This window comes from Malania oleifera, chromosome 13 (assembly GCF_029873635.1).
Source record: "Malania oleifera isolate guangnan ecotype guangnan chromosome 13, ASM2987363v1, whole genome shotgun sequence".
Taxonomy (NCBI): Eukaryota; Viridiplantae; Streptophyta; class Magnoliopsida; order Santalales; family Ximeniaceae; genus Malania; species Malania oleifera.
The window spans coordinates 41,139,135-41,161,017 of NC_080429.1; the positions used below are offsets into that span (position 1 = coordinate 41,139,135).

The window sequence follows — 21,883 nt, forward strand, 5'->3', positions numbered from 1 at the left end:
AACTACAAACTAAGTACATATACAATTTAAAAAGAAATAATTTCTTTAATCTTCTTTTGCTTTTCTTGTTCTTTATGGAATCCGCCAGGTGAATGTGTTCTTTGTATTCTTCAGGATCCATTTCTTCTGTACGTCATGTGTGTGCTGTATTGTAAACCTGTTCACAAACTAGATGCACACATAAGATCCTTGTGTTTCGTCAGCATCAAAAACAGAGATTAGACTCAAAAAGTCAACAAAATCGTCAACTGTTTCCCTACTGCTCCTCAGCACATGTGATTTTTTACTATGTCTTCTTCCTTGTTTATGAAATCCATCAAGTATATGAGCCACAAAAGCACAATAGTATATGGATAACATGATCATGAAATCTAAGAGCGATGAAGAACACCTAAAAATATTATAAAAATCTATTCGAAAGGCTTTAGAAACACAAGTTAAGGCTAAATCTAGCTAAACGTACCTTCGGTGCCAAGTATAGGAAGTTGCTAGGATTCTATGTAAGCCAAAAAGGTATAGAAGTTGACCTAGAGAAACTTTCGACAATCAAATAGTTGGAACACCCTTCTACACAAAAGTAAGTATAGGGTTTTCTAGGGAGGTTGAACCATATAGCTTGATTTATATCTTAATCTATAGCTAGCTATGAATTGATCTTTAGGTTAAAGAAAAACAATCCCAAAGAATGGAATGATGAGTGTCAAACTATCTGAATTGGAAATAACTATTGAGAGGGGTATTTTAACACTATGCATAATTCAAGTGATATATAAACACCCAAAGTAGGTGAAAAACATGGACAAATGGAAGTATTATATGTGGCCACCTCGTCTGGAAGAGGCAATTCAATATTCGCCTCAACCCACTAGGAAGTGCATCATTTTCCAAAGAGAACACAACATTTAGAGATTGTGGCAAGATAAGCATCTTTTGCCTTAAGTGTGCAATATAATTCATTACTTAAAGACCTTCTGAGGAATTAACTGCCTTGCATGAAAGAAGGAAGTAAGTGAAAGTCAATTTCAAAAAAGAACCAATAATAAGAGAAATTCTATTTATGCTAGGAATATTTTTTAGCAAGTTGGCACATTAAAGATGGCACCATTTTAGGGCATACTTTTGGGGATATTTTGTTACTCCAAGTTTGATTTGGAGAAAGGGGAGTATAAATATATGTTTGATCCATATGGTAGAGAACGTTCAATCATTTTCACACATAATACAATTAGCACAATGTAAAGCGTGCCACAATGCCTTTTCTTAATCTCTCTCTCTCTCTCTCTCTCTCTCTCTCTCTCTATCTCTATCTCTCTATCTCTATCTCTCTTTCTCTCTCTCCCCTCCCCCTATATACCCTTTGGTTTTACATTGTTCTGTTCTATCCTCTAAATACCTCCTTTAATTTGAGTCTAATCACCTCCCTCTATTCTCTCTCTCTCTCTCCTCTCTCTCTCTCTCTCTCTCTCTCTCTCTCTCTCTCTCTCTCTCTCTCTTATAGAATGATTTTCTATGAATTCTACAATTCTTTCATACCTTTATGCCTAGTGTGATGGGCATTATCCCAAAAATATTTGGGGTGGGATGCTATAACGATCCTATTTCGTCCACATTCTATCACACATCCATAACTAATCAGAAACCTACACATCATCAAAAGTTGTTTGGACACCCATTTGAATTCCATTGGTGAACTCTTTGATGTTTAAGTTGATCAAAAGTGAAAAGTAAGGTGTAGTCCCAAGAGAGAGGGAAAGGTAAATTGGGTTTTAAAAGTTTCTTTTAACTCCTTTTATAGATTATCAACTTATTGTAAGTTTAGTACTCAAACAAGGATAATTTGAATTACAATATCAGCTAGAAATCAATATTCTCTTTGAAAACTTTAAGAATGAGTAAATCAACTTGATCTTGCAGTAATGTCAATTAACACCCAACCAATAAATTGATTCAATCAACACAAACCAATGATTCACAATGTAATGCTTTCAGCTTTTGAATAATTCAATCCTCTCAACAAGATAACCAAAACAAGATTCACACTAAAGAATGAATTCAACAAAACTTCCAAGATTCAGCGATTGAGTAACTCAAAGTAGAGTTTGATAAAAGCCCTGTTTTAATAAAACACAAGTGAAAATTCCAACACCTTTCCAAAACTCAGATTTCAAATAAAATTTTAATTAATGAGTCTTAGATGTTAATTAATCAATGTACTCCCTTATGGTTTCCGCAAAAATTATTGATTAACCAATGTACTCCCGTTTGGTGTTCGCAATCCCAAAGTCAAATTAATTTTTGGTTTATTTAATATCCAATCCACACAATTTATAGATTTGAAATTAACAACCACGCAGTTATATATGTGCAGAAAATTAAAGAGAGTTTAGGGAAAGAGAGTGAGACCGAGTTTTTTACGAGATTTGATTTATACCCAGCCTATGTCCTCACCTTATGCAAGACCACCTAAGCATTCCACTATAGCGTTCCTTTACGGGCGAAACAAACCGTTACAATCCCTGCTTTAGGGTGGAGCCCCCTCTCCAAGCGATACCCCACTCTAGGTACAACGATCCAACAATCCTGAACTGTAAAGAAATCTCCCTAGCAAGAATCCCCTCTTGCTAGTCCAATGATTCAATAACCTGAACCGTAAAAAACAACAAGAAACAACAAGAGCCTTGTGTACAAATAACACTCTCAAAAGAGCTGATTAGTACAATTTAAAAACAATATACTTCAATCAAATAACAATATGGAAATATGAAGCTCATGTATATATATCACCAGGGTTCTTTCTTAGGTTGAATAACTCAGTAAAAATGCAAAGACCAGTGAGCTTTTCTCTGCAAAATCGTAGCAAGTAATTCAACAAGAGTATAGGCAAGGTAGCTTTGAAGAGTAGAAAGAATTTGATTGATTTGCTGCTTGTAGGTTGTTGGTGTGTTTGATCCTTGGGTTTAATGATGTATTTATAGAGTTTAAAGAGTATCTTTCATGTTGCTCAAGTTGCTTGGAGTATTCCCTAAGTTTTCTCAAAGTTTGGAGCCAAGAAATCACTTTCGAAAACTTTTATTAGTTATTAAAAAATAGCCATTATGAAGTTTAGGTGCCTGAACTCACAGGTTAGTCACCCGAACTTGAAATTTAGTGTTTTTTTGAAGTCAGTATAGGGTCAGGTGCCTGAATATACAAGGGTCAGTCGCCTGAAGTGGTTCTGTCTGTTGTTTAGGCGCTTGATCAGTCACCTGAAGTGTTGTCAACTTCGACGACCCTTCAGTATTTTGGTCACAACGTTTTCTAAAAAACTCCAAATTAGAAGTTTTTAGTATCAACAAAAAGATAAGAGAAAATAACAAAACTTTCATGTTGAACACTTTTTAAGATAAGGAGTGGTTGATAGATAAAAATGCTCATCAATGCGGATATAGAAAAAATAACAGAATTTGGAAAATCCTGTTTTGATGCTTTTCATTTCAAAAATAATTTTAACCATTTTGAAATAACTTTTGACCTTATAAAAATATTTTCCAAGTATTTTAAAAAGTATCTAGATCTAAGTAATTAACCTAAGAGTTTCATGAATCTATATTGAAATTGCTTGAACTACTTACATGAAAACTTCTTAAGACTTTGACATTCTAAGCATTTAAGTCTTCATGCTTTTCCATCTCTTGAGTCTATCTTGACTTCCAACTTCAATTCCCTTTAAGTTTCATCAAATCATATTTGAATCCATGCTTTAATAGTATAAGTTTTATGAGATCTTCTTTCTTTTGGAGTATAAGCTTTTAATGGCACTTGTGATCGTGAACTCATAATTCTTTGAACTCTTGAACTTTATAGACTTGGTTTCCTAAAACATCATCACTAAAACCACATATGTTAAGTTTCTTTAGTTTGTTATCATCAAAATAAGATTTTAAGCCTTGTGAGACCAACAAAAAGGTCCCAAAAGAAAAGGTAGTGAGGTAAGGTTAGATATATGTGGAGATTTGTTTGCTTTGGAAGCCTTATTAAAGAGAAGCTAAACAATGCAAGGCATTTTTTCATAAGTCAACGAGTTGACAAAGGAGTTAGACATCTCAGGCCAATAAAATATATATGGTATTAGGTTGTAATTTGGATTTTAGATACTATCATTTAAGTTATTATTTTCTATTTTTATTGTTGAAGTACATTAAACAATAGATGATAATGATGCATTTGTTCTTTCATTTATTGTTGGTTTTAAGTTGTTTTGGCAATCTATTTGCTCCATACTTAATATCCAATAATTTTGTAAATTAAATAATCATTTGTTTATTTTTTAATGAAAAGTTTAAATAGAACGTCCTTTCTATTCTAAACAATTTAAAATGAAATATACCTAAAATTTTGAAAAAAATAATTTCACTAATTTTTAACTTGGAAAGTCATCAAGCTAACCAAATCTAATACTTGTGTAAGCCCTTTGGGGCACATAGTGCTCCTTTAGGGTAGTTCTAAGCTATTTAAGTAGATGAGGCTTTTAGCTTAGAATGTGTAGACTCTACTAGCTTAGAGCAACTTTTAGCACAAATGGAGCACAGTTATACAATGACTTAAGGTCCCCAGGTTTGAGAAAAGCTTTTAAGATGCCATGATGGCTTTGATTCATTGAAGCACCTTCCCAAATGCTAACTTGAAATGACGCCCTTGGTTTATGAATAGTATAAAGAGGAACTTTTGAGATTGGAGAAAGTAACTAGAAGAATTTACCAAAGCTAATGTGTGCCCCTCAGCTAGATCAAATGTTATTCACTTGCAAAGTCAAATCTTTCCCTAGGGATATTTACAACCTTAATAGAACTTTGTGGAGCATCAAATGTAAGAACGTGAAAGATTTTGTGACAATTGATGTGTTCCTAAAGTATACTACTTTAGGCCCCCATTTACCTATGCTATGTTCTTATTTATGCTGTAATTATCCCTTTGTATCATTGTTCGGAGTTACACATGGTGTACTACATGTTTCAGGGATTTGGAGCTTAAATCAAGGAGTTAAACAGTGCAAGGAGTCAAGGAAGCAACTTGGAAGCACAAGGCTCGACCAAGTGCATGACCAGGTCTCTAAGGCCTTGATTCAGCTAAAGCAGCATGACCCTGTTTGACCATATGGTGCCACCAGGTAATCACAAGGGGTGACTAGGTCCAGTTAGAAGACTCTAAAGTGCTGACTGACAAGAAAATTCACAGAATGCTTTGACCATGGCGAGGCCAAGAGACCTTGGACGTGCTACCAGGTCGATAAAACCATCAGTTGAATAAAGAAGAAATTGAAGATTTCCTAGAATGGCTCGACTAAGGTGCGATCAAGAGAACCTGGGTGCGACTAGGTCGACTGTTATCGATTTCAACGAGATTTTGGGCGAAACTTTCCTAATTTGAATTCGATCATGTGTAAACCTTGATGTGTATAAAATCTAACTTCGAATAGATGATTAGGGGCTCCCCTTTGGTTCTTCTTGGTCTAGTGACAAACCTTGAGTTCCGTTGGTTTGCCGTTAGATTAGATTTCAATTCAATTGTCAATTTACTTGTTTTCTTTAATTTCAAGTTGCAACTTCAATTGTATTTCAATTCTTGCTTTGTTTCAATTCTGAATTTCAATAAAAGTCATGCTTTCAATTATGTCTTTCAATACCTTTTCTTTGCTTTCAATTTCACACACCATGAGTAGCTAATTAGTTTGATTCTCTAGTTGTGATGAAACCCTAGGCAAGAACAACATAGCTAGGATTCAGTCAACTGTGCATAATAGGGTACGGTTGTGAAAAGGAGTTCGTGTTCGCTGGATAGGGTATACCCCGTTCTCCCTATCATGCTCCAGACGATTGGTGCGAACCTGGCTACCCTATGCCACTCGAGCGGATTACGCTAAAAAGGAATTCATGTTTTATGGATAGGGTATACCTCGTTCTCCCGATCATGCTCTGGACGATTGGTGTGAACTCGGCTACCTTATGCCACTCGAGTGAATTACTTATCTTTGAAACCCTAGTATGGAAAATTGACCGAACCTAGTTATTCCTCATTAAAGGCCTAGGGTGGATTCATAACTAGGGAATGACCTTTCCATAATTATTTCAATTCACTTTTAATTGTTTGCATATTTTAATAGAACAACCAAATCCAATATCTTCTTTTTGTTCAAGCATAGTAAACTAGATTAATTTGGTAAGTCACTATGCTATAGTCCCTGAGGATCGACATCTGACTTACTCATTGTTCTACTAAACTTGGGGTTAGTTAGGTTATAAATTTTATCTTTGGTAGTCAAGAACCCAAGCCTTGGCGAGCCTACCAAATTTTGGCATCGTTGCCAGGAACTTAGTTACGGTAGTGAGCCAAATCTTAGTGTAGTTTACTACATGATTTTTTTTCTTTTTCTGCTTATTTTTATTTTTTTGTTTGCTATTTGAAGGCTTGATTTTGTGCTAAATTATTATATGCTGGGTTTGCGATCCCTGGATCCCGAATTAGTGCCTATAGTTCCTGAGGTTGAGACATCCCGTAGGTCGGTTAGGAAATCTACTTCTAGTCCAGAGTTAGCTAGTCCTCTTGAAAAGTAAGGTGAACTCCCAAGATTGGGGGGGGGGGGGTGAATTGGGTTTTTAAAATTACTTTGTTTGATTTAAATTCCTTAGTTGAATTTTACTTTTAGCAGTGTTTACTTTTAGCAAGTAATCAACCTTTATTACGTATTTTATATACTATTAATCAAGTTAAATCAATATTTAATCTCAAGTTCAAATCTTTGATATTAAACTCAGCTGATTAAATTTCAAAAATCATATTAGGATAGTTTAAAAATAAAACTCAGATTTGAAATTCAAAACTCAGATTTTACTCCTTTACTCCAATTGATGGAATATAATTTTCAGATATTTGATTTTTTAAAACTTCTAAATTAAAATACCTTGCAGCTGTTTTAATATTCAAAATCAAAACTTTGATGGATTTATCAAACCAACCAACTAGCTAATGTATGTTGAATTTAAATATGCTTTAGAATCAAGACTCCAGTGCGTTGAATAGTATACCTATTCACAAGCTAAGTACACACATAAGAAACTTGTGCTTTGTCAGCATCAAAACAGGGATTGAACTCAAAAAGTCAACAAAGTATCATAACAAATAGAAGACCATGTAGGCTAGGTTCCAAGACAATTTGGGAAAGGAAATAAAAAGGAAAAAAGAGAATGAAAAGGGAATCTTATAACACCAGAGAGAGAGAGAGAGAGAGAGAGAGAGAGAGAGAGAGTCAAAGAGGTGGTTTGAGCATTTAACGCCTTTAGACACCTTTAAGTTAGATATTAATGTAGACAGAGAAGAGCTACAATTTGAACAGATAGAGCCCATGCCACTAGGTATTTAACAATGATCGATGCTGAATTTTGTCTAGGGTGTCAACGTGGGAAATCTTCCCCAAAATACATGGCGATTCTCAAATGAGACGAGGAAAAAGAAAGGTTGAGGATGTTAAAAAAGAAGGGAAATGATAACATGCTCACAAAATAGAAGAAAAATACAAAAAAAAAAAAAACGGAGTCAATATATTATTATTTGAAAGGGAAAATAAAGAAAAACCCTTAGTTCACAAAAATAAAAAATTGGGTCCGAGAGTAAATTTGTGCATCAAGAATGTGATTGGCTAACCATCTCAGCAATAGTTAACCAACTTGCACCACTAATTGACACTCGTTCATAGAACGGTCCTTCTAATTACTTGTGTGTGTGCCTTTTGAAAAGAAAGGTAGATGAGAAAAAATCATAATGAAAATATCCATTTAGGTCATCTAGTAATGTTGTTATTGTCTATGAGCACTCCAAAATGACTTAGGAAGTCCAAATTATTGCTTTAAATTAAATGGTTGGCCTCATAACCCTTAGTTTTGAAAATGATGATGGTGATGATGGAAGAAGTTGATTTGAAAACATTAGTGTTGTGAAAATTCGCAAGTGCACGAAATCGTAACAAGTAATATAGTGATAAAGAAGGATGTCGAACTCGCGAGGACTATTTACCTATGAACTATTGAAATTGTTCTAATTCCAAATTATTTGAAAATCAAGAAAAAGTGGTGGATTTTGAATCTTAAAAATAAAATAAAAACAAATAAAATTAAATCAAAAAAATTCTTAAAAAGAAGAAGATTTCACCCAATAAGAAAACACTAAGGAATCCGACTCACCTAACCAATCCAATCCTAAATCCTAATCAAGCAAACAATCAATTATGATCTTTTTTGATGGCAAAATATTCTAACTTATCTAAAAGCCTCTCTCGAGTAGAATTAAAATTAACCAACATACGATAACCCGTGATATGTATATGCGAATTTAAAAGCATTTGAGTACATTAAGATTAATAATATTTCACATAAAATCCGCACAAATCACGTTGGAACATTCCTATCTTTCGTTCAATTCATGGCGTACATCATACGAAACTAAACTATATGCATCATCTCTTGAATTAACATCCACAACAAATCACTCAACTATTTGCTAGATAATTGAAAGCATTAAACTCAATGATGTATACTCAAAAGGAATGATAAAATTATGATCACATAGAAATAAAATTCATAATTTTCATGGAGAGGTTAAATCGTAACTTTTTAGCAATAGTAATTAGCTTATAATAGAATCAAAACAAGCTGTTGTGATGTGTGGCTTATATATTGAATAGGATGCATGTACAAAGAGAGAACATGATGGAAAATCAAAGTGCTAGGGGTAGTAGGGGAAACCATCGAAGAATTCACTATAATCATCAATGGTTTGGCACCTAATTTAAGACAATTTACATTCTGTCTGAAATCGTCGGTATGGCACAAATCATCGACTATTTGGCTCGGGAACCCAGTGCAGATTTTTGAATTTTGAAAGAGGGATGTTAAGTTGGTTGGGGTTTGAAGGGAAAGCCTCCAGGAACTTTATTTATATGTCATTTTTGATGTATTTGTAACAATGTTAGTGTCTTTGACACTAGATAGTTAGAAAGTTTTTTCGATTGCTCTGTGGATCTAAGCATTGCAGAACCACGTAATCCTTTGCTTGTTATTGCTTTCATACATACTGTGTGGTTGTGTTGTTCTATAATTTTATCATTAATTGATGCATCTGCTTGATTCAATATTCTAGTGTGTAATTCAATTTATACAACAAATTGGTGTCAAAGCATTGTTGTATGACTTTGAGTAGTTCATCTGTGAAATTTGATGTTGTCAAGTTTGATGGAACCGAGAATTTCAGTCTGTGGTAGAGAAGGGTGAAGGATTTGCTAGTGCAACAAGGGATGGTGAAGGACTTATACAGAGTTCAACCGAAAGACATGGATGAGGCAAATTGGAAGGAATTGGAAGCAAAGGTAGTGGCAACTATCATATTGTGTTTGGCCAATGACGTGCTATATCACATCATGTATGAGGATTCTCCTGGGGCTATTTGGAAAAATCTTGAAAGCCGATACATATGTAAGTCTCTTACGAATAAAATTTTTCTTATGCAAAAGTTATATTGGCTTAAGATGGTGGAAGGTTTGGGTTTGAACCAACACATCTGATGTAATTGGTGTGATCCCAAAAAAGGGTGAATTGTAGATTTTAAAATTTTAGATCCACTATTAGAATAACTCAACCTGCGGTCTTGACTAAACAGTTCCAATTCAACAAATAAAATTTAGATAATCTAAATAGATAAAACAATTCCAGTATATTTCAGGCGATCATAAATAAGTATCTAGTCAATGCAATGAATCTGGCAGATAAAGATAAGCAACTTAGTACAATAAGTAATGATCAAGGTAAGAGTGACACGAGATATGTTATCGAGGTTCGTCAATAGTGCCTGTGTCCCTGCCTCAAGCTCACAAGCAAGAGGATTCCACTAATGCTCACTTAACGGGTGGGGTGACACCGATTACAATCTCCTCTCCTTACTGGGCGAGGAATACCCCAGCTGAGATTACAGGGTTGAGCCTAACCTATACAACTGATCCTTATAGGCTAGATCACCACCTCCTCAAGCCACGCTTGGAATACAACAGGAAGTATAAATTTTGTTTACAATACAAGTGCTTCTATACTAAGCAGATATGTACCACAGTATAACCAATGCACTCTTGTAGGACAAATATTTATGCTCAATAGAGTCTATGTAAATATATCTCTCAAAGGAAATATGTAAGAGATAATGATCTTCGAGTTACAAGAAATTTTATATTAAGAACTCTTCAAAGATCTAATGCTTGAAATAATATCTCCAAAAATTAATTTCAAAATGAAGTATGGGAGATGTTGGATATAGCTCACAAAAGTATTTTTTTACCACAAGCACAGGTTGAGCTCTTGAGTCTTGCAATGAAAATGCAAAAAGACTCACAAGCAAAGAGGAGATTTTCCCAACAATATTTATCAATAAGAAATAATATGGGAAAAATTCCAAAGCTAACTCTCAAGAAAGATTTTCAAAAGTAAAAGGATATTTGAGAGCATGATCTTTTAACAATATATGAGTAAGCCCACAACTATGAAAATCAAGCACACTCCAAGTTGCAATTGGTTTGTAAATGAAGAGTATGAAGATGATGCTTTCTTTTTAAAATAATTTTAACAAGAAAGAATGAAAGAGAGAGTATATAATATGCTTGAAAATTAAAGTATGTAAGCAATGAGAGCACAAAAGATTTCAGAGAGAATTTTTGCTAATCAAGTTGCTAATCTAGAATAATGATGGGGTATATATAGGATTCCCAAGAATTATGACCATCAGGGACATGAAGGGAATTTTAAAAAATGTTTAATTAAAAATTAACCCTGATTAGCACAGTAAAAACTTGGAAACTCGAGAGGGTCTGTCGACTGACATAAGGGTTAGTCGGCTGACCAAGAAGAAATTCAATACCAACCTGAGAAGGTCAGTTGGCTGAGTATAAAGGTCGGTCCTCTAATATTTTCAAAATAATGCATGGTCGGTTGGCAGAGCACCAAGCTAGTTGGCTGTGCCAATAGGCGATTTTCTGAACCTTCATAGGTTCAGTCGGCCAAGGTATGTTTAGGTTGTTAAGACCTTTCGACCGAGTACGCTAAAAGGGGTTGTGTTTAAGGGTTAGGCGACCATGGAAGATAAGTTCAAATTTTGGTCGGTCGGCCAAGGTTCTTTAAAAATAATGCCAGATAATAAAGCCGGTCAGCCGAGGCATTTCAAATATGCATGGGTCGGTCGACTGGGGCTCTTTAAAGTTGAAGATTTTGCCCTATTTAGTTCCTTAAACTTTTTTCAACCCTATGTGAATAAGATATACCATTTTAATTTGAAGGGTTTTGGAACCTAATGGTAAATCTATGACCTTTGAGCATTAAATCCTATCATGTATGCAATGCATTATTACAGACCCAAAAATGTAATGTAGTTATAATTGACAAATTCGGTCTTCATTCCTTTTGCTTTTCAAATGCCATCCTGTGGTGTGAGCATCAAGTTCCTTATGGCTTCCATTGTATCCTTATCATCTGCGCGTGCTAAGAGTAATCCTGTTCAAATGCTCAGTGCACAGGTAAGATACAAAGTGATTTGTCATTATCAAAATGGGATCGGACTCATAGAGTCAACAACATCAACACATTCAAGCAAATCATAAGTGATTTAATGTGAGTTGACGTGAAATTCGAGTGTTGGTCTTACAAGGCTTAATATCCTGTTTCGATGCTAACAAACAAGTAGAACTTAATATGCTCTGTTTAGTGATGTCTTTTCAGACTCAATGATGAATGCAAGGTAAAAGAATTCATGAAAGCTTATACTTCAAAGAAGGATGATTATATCAAGCTTAAGACATGGATTAAAACTTGAAGATCATGAGAGCATTGATATTAAAGAAAAAGCTTTAAGAATGAAAGCTCAAGTGATCAACATGGAAAGCTCAAAGATCAATGAAGCTCAAAATCTAAAGCAATGTTGAAAGATCAAGAGAGATAAATCTTGAAAGCTGACATCAAATTCAAGATCATTGAAGCTCAGCAATAAAGAGAACTCAAAGCAAAGAAGAGTCAAATAAGAAGAGAACTCAAAGTAAAGAAGAGTCAAATGAGTCTTTAGGACAAGTTTTGTAAGTACTTCAAGTATGAATTTTCATTTTGAAACTCATTAGGCAAATGAGACTTAGAGACCTTAGTTTTAGATCTTGGAACATATTTTTAAAAGAAAACAAATAGATATTCTAAGAAATAAGTAGGCAAAGAGAGAGAGAGAACAAAACTAAGTTTGAAGCCAAATTTTTTACTTGCCATACGATTGACTCCAGATGGACAGTCTACTGTCATATTAAAGATTTTAAAATGTACATACAAAAACATGTCAGTCAACTGTCTAGGATGATTGACTGAGTTTTGTTAGTCAACTGTCGCCCTTTTGTTTGTTTTTAAAAACTGAGTTATTTAGTGACAGACGCCCGACCCCATGTTGATAGGTGACTGCCATCCTATTGCTTGTGTATTTTATATAAGTAATGCATTGGCAGGCGACTGACAGAAACCTCACAGTCAACTGCCACGCAGCAAAATTTAAAATACATAACAGACATATTTTGAAAAATTCAATTACTTGAGGCTCAAACTTATTTAAAACTTGGACCCTACTCCAAGTTAACTTGGGGAACTAGCTAGATACTTTTCCACTTCTATATATACACCTAGGTTCAATTGATTTAACCACCAAGAATTAAATTCAGCATTCAATCTCTCTCAATTGTTTTCAAAATTCTCAAAGGCCCTTTCACTCTCAACTTGCATGAATTCTACTGAGGATTTGCTGATTCCAAATCATCAATCTTGTGCTACAAGTTTTAATTCCTTCATCCATTGAAAGAATCATTCAGTGATATACTTTTAAAGCTTCAATCTAAAATTTTGAATTACATTGAAGTATATAGTTTTTGAAATTGTACTAATCTGCTCTTTGTGAGAGTATACTTGTACGCAACTTGTATCTTGTGTTTCTTTTGGTTCTTTGACATTCCAAGGTGTTTGGATCATTGGCTAAGCGTGGGTTATCACTTAGAGAGGTTCTACTCTAGCCTATTGAAAGAGTGACCGAGTGAGGGGATATCACTTGGAGAGGCGGGCATTAGCCTACTGAAGGAGTGTGTAAATGGTGTTGTTCCGCCTGACAATGGAACTGGTTTAGTGAATCCTTTGGTGATTTGCCAAAGGCAAGGATGTAGGCTGGGGATAAGCCGAACCTCGTAAAAACTCAGTCTCATTCTCTCTTTCCCTTACTCTCTTTACATTCAGCATATATAAACTATGTGGATGATTTAATTTTCTTAATTATACAAACTAAGTAATTTGAAAATTAAATAAACTTAAAATTTAATTTTGATTTGGGATTGTGGAAACTGAAAGGGAGTACATTGGTTAATCAAAATGTTGCGGAAACCTCCAAAGGAAGTACGTTGTTTGGTTAACACCCAAAGACAAATTAACTAAAGAGTTTATTTAAATTCGGAGTTGTTTGGGAATTGAGTTGTGGTTTACATTGAGGGAACGATTTCATATATACAGAGTTTGGTTCAAATTCATATTCACTACAAGGCTTGAATATAAATCATATACACAGGGCTACATATAACAAAATTGAATCTATCAAAGTGCTACACCTTGATTGATTGAATATATTTTTGCTTGATTGAGTTTTGTGTGATTGTTAAATCAACAAGAGGTTAAGAATTCTTAAAAAATTTGAAATAAAAATTTTAAAATTTTAGGACTACACCTTTGTTTTCATCGAGGAAGATTACAAGGCGCTGATGCTACTGAATTCCTTCTAGCCTCTCACATGTATGAGAACTTGGTTATAACTGTGACATGGGGTAAAGAGACCCTAAATTTGGAAGAGGTAACAAGCGCATTGTTGGGGTTTCATCAAAGAAATAAAGGCAGCGATGAAATTTCTCATGTTGAAGGGCTTGAGGTGAAAAGTAACCATGAATGTGGGAGAGAAAAATTCAAAAATGGATCAATTCAAAATAAGTCCCGATCTCAGTCCAATGAGAAAAACGATATCCAATATTTTAAGTGTGATAAAAAAGGGCATATAAAACCAGAGTGTTCGGAATGGAAGAAAGGAAATGTTGAAAAGCAAGAAGGCGCTTCAAAATTAGCAAATGTAGTTGAAGAAAGAAATTCAGAATGTAGTTATGATGATATACTTCAATTTCGTCGGAGTCGAATCGCGTCACAGACTCTTGGATCCTAGGCTCGACGTGTGCTTACCACATGATTCCAAATAAGGAGTGGTTCAACACTTACAAGTTGATTAATTCTAGTTCCATCCTTATGGGTAATGATATTTCATGTAAAATCATTGGAATAGGAAATGTAAGAATTAAGATGTTTGATGGTGCTATAAGAACCTTATGTGATGTAAGGCATATACCGGACGTATGAAAAAGTCTAATTTCATTAGACACTTTGGACTGTAATGGATTTAGTTACAAGTCCAAAAGTGGAGTTATGAAGGTGTGTAAAGGTGCTCTAATGATGATGAATGGGCATAAATTAGATGGAAACATTTATGCATTGTTTGGCACTACAATTGTAGGTGGAGCTACAGCCATAGATTTTGAATTTGATGACACCATTTTGCGGCATATGCGGTTAGGGCATATTAATGAGCATGACATGAAAGAACTTCACAAAAGGAAACTTCTGAAGGGTATGAAAACATGCAAGCTAAACTTCTGCAAGTTTTGTGTTCTTGGGAAGCGGAACATGGTGCAGTTCAAAGAAGTTATGCACAAGATGGAAGATATTCTTGATTACATTCATTTTAATGTTTGGGGGCTGATGAGAGCAGCATCATGGGGTGGACATGTGTATTTTGTGAGTTTTATTGACGACTACTCATGGAAGGTTTGGGTGTACTTCATGCAGCACAAGTCAAATACGTTTGTCAGGTTTAAATTGTGGAAAACTGAGGGGGAAAACTAGACTAGGAGGAGAATTAAATGCCTCAGGTCAGAAAATGGGACCGAGTATGTTGATTCGAGGTTCATGGAGTTTTGTGAGCAACAGGGCATAAGGAGACAATTAACTGTTCGCCGGACACCACAAAAAAATGGTGTGGTTAAAAGGATGAAATGAACTCTTGTTAAGAAAGCTCAGTGACTCAGGTTGAATGCAGGGCTAGTAAAGAACTTCCAGGTTGAGACAGTTAGTATGATATGTTTCTTGGTAAATCGATTGCTAAGGGCATCACTAGAGGGGAAAGTGGCAGAGGAGGTATGGACGGGTAATGTGGTAGACTACTCCGGTTTGAGGGTATTCAGTTGTCTAGCCTATGTGCACATATCTAGTGAGAAGAGATCGAAGTTTGACGCAAATTCTAGACATTATGTTTTTTTTTTTTTGGGTATCAGAAAGGTGTGAAGGGGTTCAAATTATGGGATCCAATGGCAAACAAGGTGGTGATCAGTAGAGATGTAATTTTCAATGAGAAAGTTATAGTGAAGCATACTCAAGAAGATGAGGAAAAGAAATAGAAGCCAGAAAACTAGAGCAAAGATGAGCATGCTATGTAGGTAGAGTTAGAAACTTAGGGTAATGATCTTGGTCCCCCCATTGCAAAGAGTTCTAGCTTGGGAAACCAACGAGTTTATAGTATTTTTATATAGAGATCTAGACGCACTATCAGACCACCGCCCAGGTATGGATTTGATGATATGGTATCTTATGCTTTCATTACTAGTTGCAAGGATCCAACTACTTTTCAAAAGGCAGTGCACAACTAGGAGAAAAGTAGGTGGATGGGTGATATAATGGAGGAAATGGAGTCATTGCATAAGACTCAAACTTGGGATTTGGTGGAGCTTCTAGATGGGAAGAGGGCGATAGACTGAAAATGGGTATATAGGAAGAAGGAAACAATTTCGGAAAAGGAAGGAGAGAAGTGCAAGGCATGGTTAGTGGCAAAGGGGTACTCATAGAAGAAAGGAGTAGATTATGATGAAATATTCTCACCTATGGTCCGACACACTTCCATTAGGGTAGTGTTGAGATTAGTGACACATTATGATTTGCTTTTGGAATAAATGGACGTGAAGACAATATTTCTCCATGGTGACTTGGAGGAGCAGTTTTATATGGTACTACTAGATGGATTCAATCAACTCGGGCAGGAGCATTTAGTTTGCAAACTGAAGAAGTCTCTTTATGGGCTGAAACAGTCTCTGAGGCAATGGTACAAATGGTTTCATTCCTATATGATCTGGATAGGCTACAGGAGGTGTGAGTATGATTGCTGCGTGTATGTAAAATATCTTGATGATGATTCTCTCATTTTCTTATTGTTGTATGTTGATGACATGCTATTTGCTTTAAAGGACTTAACTGAGGTAAATTAGTTGAAGAATATGTTGAATAAAGAGTTTGACATGAAAGATCTTGGTGCAGCCAAGAAGATACTTGGGATAGAGATTTTCTAGGACAGAACTCCAGGGAGGTTGTGATTATCTCAGGGCGGTTATGTGGAGAAGGTGTTGGAGTGGTTTAGCATGGCTAATGCAAAACCGATATGTAAACCATTAGCGAATTACTTTAAATTGTCTACTATTTGATGTAATTGGTGTGATCCTAAGAAGGGGAGGGGGTGAATTTGAGATTTAAAAACTTCCTAGGTCAATTTAAGATCTCAGATAGTATTTCGCAACCTAGGGTCTTTCTAAGCAGTATCAATTCCCCAAATGATCATGTATGATAATATTTAAAATCAATAAGGCATTCATAACAAATTAAATATTAGCATACATATACCTCATCATATCCCATTTAAATATTAAAGCGTGTATATGAAATGATTTACCAATTAATGTGAACATACACTAGTGCAACATATCTCATTTAAATTAAATGTGTACATACAAATAATTGACAGTAAATAAACAAGCATATACATGTGGAAATTAAAGTGTAGAAAGTAAATGAGATTAGGAGAGAGAGACACCAAATTTGCTATCGAGGTTCGGCCAAACCAGCTTACGTCCCCGCCTTGGTATACCCCCCAAGGATTCCGCTATTTCAGCTCACTTAACCGGGCGGAGTAGAAGCTGTTTAAAACCTTTCCTTACGGGGCAAGGTAAACCCCAGCTACACTCGCTCGGCGGAGCTATAACCCAACAACTCTTTACGGGCGGTGCCAAGACCCAACTCAATTACCAGACTGAGCCCAACTGGTCTTCCTTACGGGGCGGAGACTTCCCAGTTCAATTTTTGAGCTGAACCGAACCAGAATTTCTTATGGGGCAGAGACTCCCCAGTTCAAATTACGGGCAACCGTTACATATAAAACATTTTTGTACATTAAAATGCTTCTAAATACAAAAAGAGATGTACATAGTAAAGCTTAAGAAAATGCACTCATTAATGATATGAAACATGCTCACAAAGTAAGGGTGTTATTTTCAAAATAATAAATAATGTATATAATAAGTGCTTCAAACATTTTACCCTAATAAGAAATATTCTCCAAAAATATTTTTCAATACGAAGTAGGAGAACCTAGGGTTTTGGTTTTTCAAATGATTTTTGCAACATAAAAATTTATCTATGAAAGCATGGATGCAAAAATAAATGCCCTAAAATAAAAATGTTCTCTTTCAAAAAGTTTTTCAAATGAACAAAAGGAAAGAGAGTAGGAGAGTAAAAATTTTGCCCCAAATAAGATTTTGCAATAAAAGTGTTTTTGGGGGAACTTTGAATAAGAAAAGTTTTGAGAGAATTTTAAAGCTAATCAAAGTTGCTAATTGAGCTAATGAAAGGCTTATTTGTAGATTTTCAAAGAATTATGACCGTTAGGGACACGCTCGATATTTTAGAATTTGTTTAATGAAGAATTAATTACGTTTTACCGCTGGTAATTATCAAAACCTGAGAGGTTCGGTTGACCGGACCAAGGCTTTGGTTCGCTGTCCTCTCATAGAGATATTTGAATTTCTAAAGGGTTCGATTGGCCGAGTAAGGTGTTGGTCAACCGGTCGAAGGCATTTCTAAACCCTTCGTAGGTTCGGTCTACCTAGGCTTAAGGCCGGTCTGCCAAGCTGCTCTTCAAGGCACTTTTTGCCAAGCTGTTTTTGCCGAGCAGCTCTTCGTGGGCATTTTCTGGCGAGCTACTCGTCGTGACATTTCTTGTCGAGTTGTTCATCATATCATTTCTTGCCGAGCTGATCTTCACGACACTTTTCGCTGAGTTGCTCTTTGTGGGCAACTTTTGTTGAGGTGCTCTTCAAGGAAATTCTCGCTTAGCTATTTTCGCCAAGCAGCTCTTCGTGGGCATTTTCTGTTGAGCTGCCCTTCAAGGTAAATCTTGCCGAGCTGTTTATGTCGAGCTGCTCATCGTTGGGTCTTTTTTGTTTAGTGAGTCGTGCTAACTTGTTGGTGGTTATATGGCCTGATGAGTTGTGCTCGTCAGTTGGGTATTCTTTGCCTAATAAGCTGTGCTCATTTGTTGGGAATTCTTTTGGCCTCATGGGCTTTGCTCGTCAGTTGGGCGGATTTTGCTTAATGAGCTATGCTAATTTTTTGGGTAGTCTTCTGGCCTCATGAGCTTTGCTCATCATTTGGGCTGATCTCGCCTAATGAGCTATGCTCATTTTTTGGGTAGTCTTCTGGCCTCACGAGCTTTGCTTGTCAATTGGGCCGATCTCGCCTAATGAGCTATGCTCATTTGTTGGGTAGTCTTCTAGCCTCACGAGCTTTGCTCGTCAGTTGGGCCGATCTTGCCTGATGAGTTATGCTCATTTGTTGGGCAGTCTTCTGGCCTCACAAGCTTTGCTTTTCAGTTGGGCCGATCTCGCCTAATGAGCTATGCTCATTTGATGGGCAGTTTTCTGGCCTCACGTTCTTTGCTCGTCAGTTAGGCTGATTTTTTTTTGCCTAATGAGCTATGCGCTCATTTTTTGGGCTGAAATCAAATAGTGTAAGAGAGAATTCAGTTATAGGTATGTATGTAAAATTTGATAATTTAATAAAGGCACACAAAATGTTCGAGTACATAACTGACAGAGATGCAATTTTATGGAACAATTTTCTTGGGCATGCTAGATTAGGTCAGAACCCCCTAGGGCATTGGTATGCGAGACATCTAGGGGAGTGTAGGACCAGAACTTACTTGTATGTCCTAACCCCCTAAGGCTTCTATGCAACTTGTTACTCTCTTGCCTTTTCCCTATTTTAGAGGCCTTCCCCGTATCCTTCGAACTCTTTCTCTTCAGATAGGTTCGCTCTTTTCTTGTGTCCATTACCTTTTCCAGATTAATATACTTGTGCGCTTTTGCCATCAGATCCCCCATGTCAGCTGGGGTTCTCTTTCCTAGAGAAGACATGAAGTTTCCTGACTGAAGGGTTGTGGTCACGGTTGGCAACACCACTCCAATGTCTATGTTACGAATTTCCACGGTCGCGGTGATGGAGCGGTGCATGAACTTTTTAAGTGTCTCCCTTTCTCCCTGAACCATGCTCATCAGATGAGCCGACGTTTTGAAGATTCTTTAGTTACTGAGGAAATGGCCGGTGAAACGCTGCTCCATCTCTGAGAAAGAACCGATTGATCGAGGACGTAGGGTTCGATACCAATCTCTGGCACTACCTTTAAGGGTTGCAACAAATGCCTGACACATAATGGTATCAGGTGCGCCCTGTAATTGCATCAACATCTTGAAGGTGTCCAGATGATCGACCGGGTCAGACAAACCCCTGTACCTTTCAAAGGTTATCATTGTGAATTTGCTGGGCAGCGGGACCTCCATCACTTCTTTAGTGAATGGCAGCTCCGAGGATCTCAAAGAGGCTTCCTTGTAGAAGGGGTTGGTTCGGCCTTCTTTCATCATCTTCTCAATTTGGTCTATCTTTTTAATCCTTTCCTCCAACTTGGTCGATCTTTACTCGTTGACTCCTATTGTAACGACCTACCTAATTTACCAATTTAAATTTTTTTATAATAATATTCAATATAATAATCCTATACAACTGAATAACATAATCAACCTGGACCTATGAGTACCAGGGATATACCCAAAATACTACTCAGATACCTAAGCAGCTGGAAATATAAATTACAACATACCATGCAATCAACCACAATACCAGAGTCCCACTAAAACTATTATATATATATATATATATATATATATATATATATATATATATATACAATCATCCACAAAATACCACAAGTAGCCTAGGGTCGCTTCCCAAAAATAAATCTAACCCTAACTCATCAACTCGCCCTTTGACAGGGTAGCTTAGTCGAACTCTATTGTCGCAGAGCTCTATCTACTCCTCTACCTAGATTTCCTAAAATGTTTATATAGTTGGGGTGAGACACCTCTCAATAAGGGAAATAAACTTATATCAGTGTGTGGTAACATGAGTATTTTCGTGTTATACGTATAACAGTACATAAATTGTTTTTGATAAAACTACCTGTATCATATCTAGGAAAAACATAATTTATCATATCATGGTATAACATACTGAATTTCTATACATGAAAATCATCTTATATAACTGTACATGAAATAACCCCCTGGATGGATAGTTGGCTAGTGTCATGTCTTACCCCAACATTACTAGGTTGTGTGGCTCGAAGGTGGGACCTAGCAATGGTTGGCCGACCATGCTAGATCAATATAAGTCTGTAAGTACGATGGGTCTGCCTCTTCTAGTCCAGATGCCTGAGGGACACCTGCACTACCATAAACCACATCGAATACTAATCTCCCACTGTCCGTTACGACATGTGATAGCACTAACATATACATGATCGTGATCATACTACTGTGGTATCGTGCTTCCTGAAAGCCTAAACCAAGCCATCGGGTTTTGATAACATATAGTAAATCTCAAATAACGATACATAGCTGTTTCACAATAACATTTGTCAAAATAATATTTTCATGTATTTTTACATATCATAATATATAAACCACGACCCTTACGCCGACATAATAAAATATGGAAAATATGGCTCTTACGCTAGCATATCATATCATGTAAAATCACGGCCCTTATGCTGGCATATATTTAACATACATAGTTTAAAATATCCGTACTGTTTCAATACCATACTTTAAACATAGTTTCCGTATCGTTTTTTATATTTTCCTGAAAATAGTAATAACGTGCTAATTTTGAAAACATAATATTCCGATAATTCATAAAATCATATAATTTCCTACTCATGCGACACAAAAGAGAATATTATTCTATTCATAAAATCTGCACAAAATCATATTCCCTGTTGAATAGTATTAAAATCATTTTCCTGAAAATAGCAGTATTTCCAAACTTCGTTCTATAACAGACATAATTTCCTTGAAAATAAAAGTTGAATATTAATAAATAATTTCATGGAAATACTGACTTAGTTTATCCCCTTACCTAACTTACTAAGAAGCCCACAAAAACACCCAATCCTACACCCGTAGTGTTCCCAGCACAACACCCTGAAATTAATATTTTTCCCCCAACAAAACTTAAATATTATCCTACCTAACATATCCTCCTCAGTCCAAAAACACCAAATACCTAATAAAACTGAAATTAACCAACTTACCCAAATTTTAGGATGGTTTCCAAGTTAGCCTAACCAACGATCCAATTCGGCAGAAATGAAGAGAAACTTCCCAGGAGTAACGTGGCGGCTTCGGATCATCAATTCAACAAAAATTGGAGCTAGAAATCTAGAGAGAAGGGGTGGAGGACGAAGTAGAGAGAGAAATGAGGAGTTGCATGCAAGATTTCATGTTGGAAATCCGAGTTTGAACTATTTATACACTTGCCTTTATCGACGAGACACGTCACTT

At 36.0% G+C, this 21,883-nt stretch overlaps 1 protein-coding gene across 1 annotated transcript; it reads left to right on the plus strand.

Moving 5' to 3' along the window:
* The first annotated feature begins 14,537 nt into the window (after positions 1-14,537).
* Positions 14,538-18,942, plus strand: LOC131145816 (uncharacterized mitochondrial protein AtMg00300-like). The gene is made up of 2 exons (XM_058095001.1): positions 14,538-14,889; positions 18,830-18,942. The coding sequence occupies exons 1-2, from the start codon at positions 14,538-14,540 to the stop codon at positions 18,940-18,942; spliced, it is 465 nt and encodes a 154-aa protein (XP_057950984.1).
* Positions 18,943-21,883: the final 2,941 nt, after the last annotated feature.